The sequence below is a fragment of the Beauveria bassiana genome (genome assembly GCF_000280675.1).
Source record: "Beauveria bassiana ARSEF 2860 unplaced genomic scaffold BBA_S00054, whole genome shotgun sequence".
Classification (NCBI taxonomy): Eukaryota; Fungi; Ascomycota; class Sordariomycetes; order Hypocreales; family Cordycipitaceae; genus Beauveria; species Beauveria bassiana.
The window spans coordinates 99,401-100,406 of record NW_007930889.1 but is presented as its reverse complement, the minus strand read 5'-3'; the positions used below and the strand labels follow the sequence as shown (position 1 = coordinate 100,406).

General features: G+C 47.7%; 1 protein-coding gene across 1 annotated transcript; it reads right to left on the bottom strand.

Annotated features, from left to right (window-relative positions):
- Window positions 1–530: 530 nt before the first annotated feature.
- On the bottom strand, window positions 531–926 carry BBA_09466 (uncharacterized protein; the record flags this gene model as incomplete). Its single annotated transcript, XM_008604563.1, has 2 exons — window positions 531–832; window positions 893–926. The coding sequence occupies 2 exons, from the start codon at window positions 924–926 to the stop codon at window positions 531–533; spliced, it is 336 nt and encodes a 111-aa protein (XP_008602785.1).
- Between the last annotated feature and the right edge of the window lie 80 nt (window positions 927–1,006).

The following is a 1,006-nucleotide window of genomic DNA, read 5'->3' as shown; positions in this document are numbered from 1 at the left end:
CACTAGCTATTCATAGGTACATTTCTGGCCACTCGCCTCATCCCTTCCACCTCATCCCTGTCGTTCTCTGTTCTCTCCACTTCGTCTTTTCATCCCCAGCATCCAACATTCCGCGTGATTTATTATCAGTGACTAACTAGCTTGAGGGCTATTCCCCAAGTGTTCGGCGTCCTATCTACAGCAGCCGAAGCGTCGCTAGTCATGCTCGCCGCGGACGTGGTTTCATGGTCTGATGAAAAGCCCTTTCGTACTGATTCGCCTGCCAATTGTCGAAACGTCCTGTGGCCAGTGTGAACTGTATCGTCGCTTGGATTGCTCCCATGTTTGGTTTCCATTTCGGTCCGTCTGATGCCGATTGTTGCGCTGAAAACAACGAGATTTTACGTCTACTGAATTCTTTCCGTATTGTAAAATCACTAAGCTTAAGAAAACATAAAAATACTGACTCACCGTTAATAAAACATAAGATATGCCAAAATTATCAATTCATTTATTACTGGCATGTCTGCACTAGATTTATTGGACCTATTCTAGCCGCGAAGGTGCGGCGCCGCCCTGGCGGTCAAATTTGATGGTGTGGATTCCTCCTCATCCGACTTTGGAATGCCTAGTATATCGCTTTGCTTTGCACTGATATCTTGGAGCTCCTTGTCTATGTTCTGCTGGTCTTGGGTGTATGTAGCCAGAAGGCCGTCAAACTTCTTTTGGCCCTCATGATCTAGCTTAAGAAACTCCTCTTGCTTGTTCTCGGATAAAGGGTTGCCCTCAAAGTCGAGGATTGATTCATTGGCGTCGACAGGTACTCGAGGGGACGCCGAGGCAGATATGACGACTTGTTGAAATGTTAGTGACGGGCAATGATACGGATGAGATGCAGGTGGTCATAACGCACAGGCCAGAAGAGCAACAGCAGCGATGCGAACCATTGTGAGGTCTAGGGGCGACTGTATCGATAGCCTCTAGTACGAAGATTTTCCTAAGTGAGACGTGCGGTAGCTAGACCGGG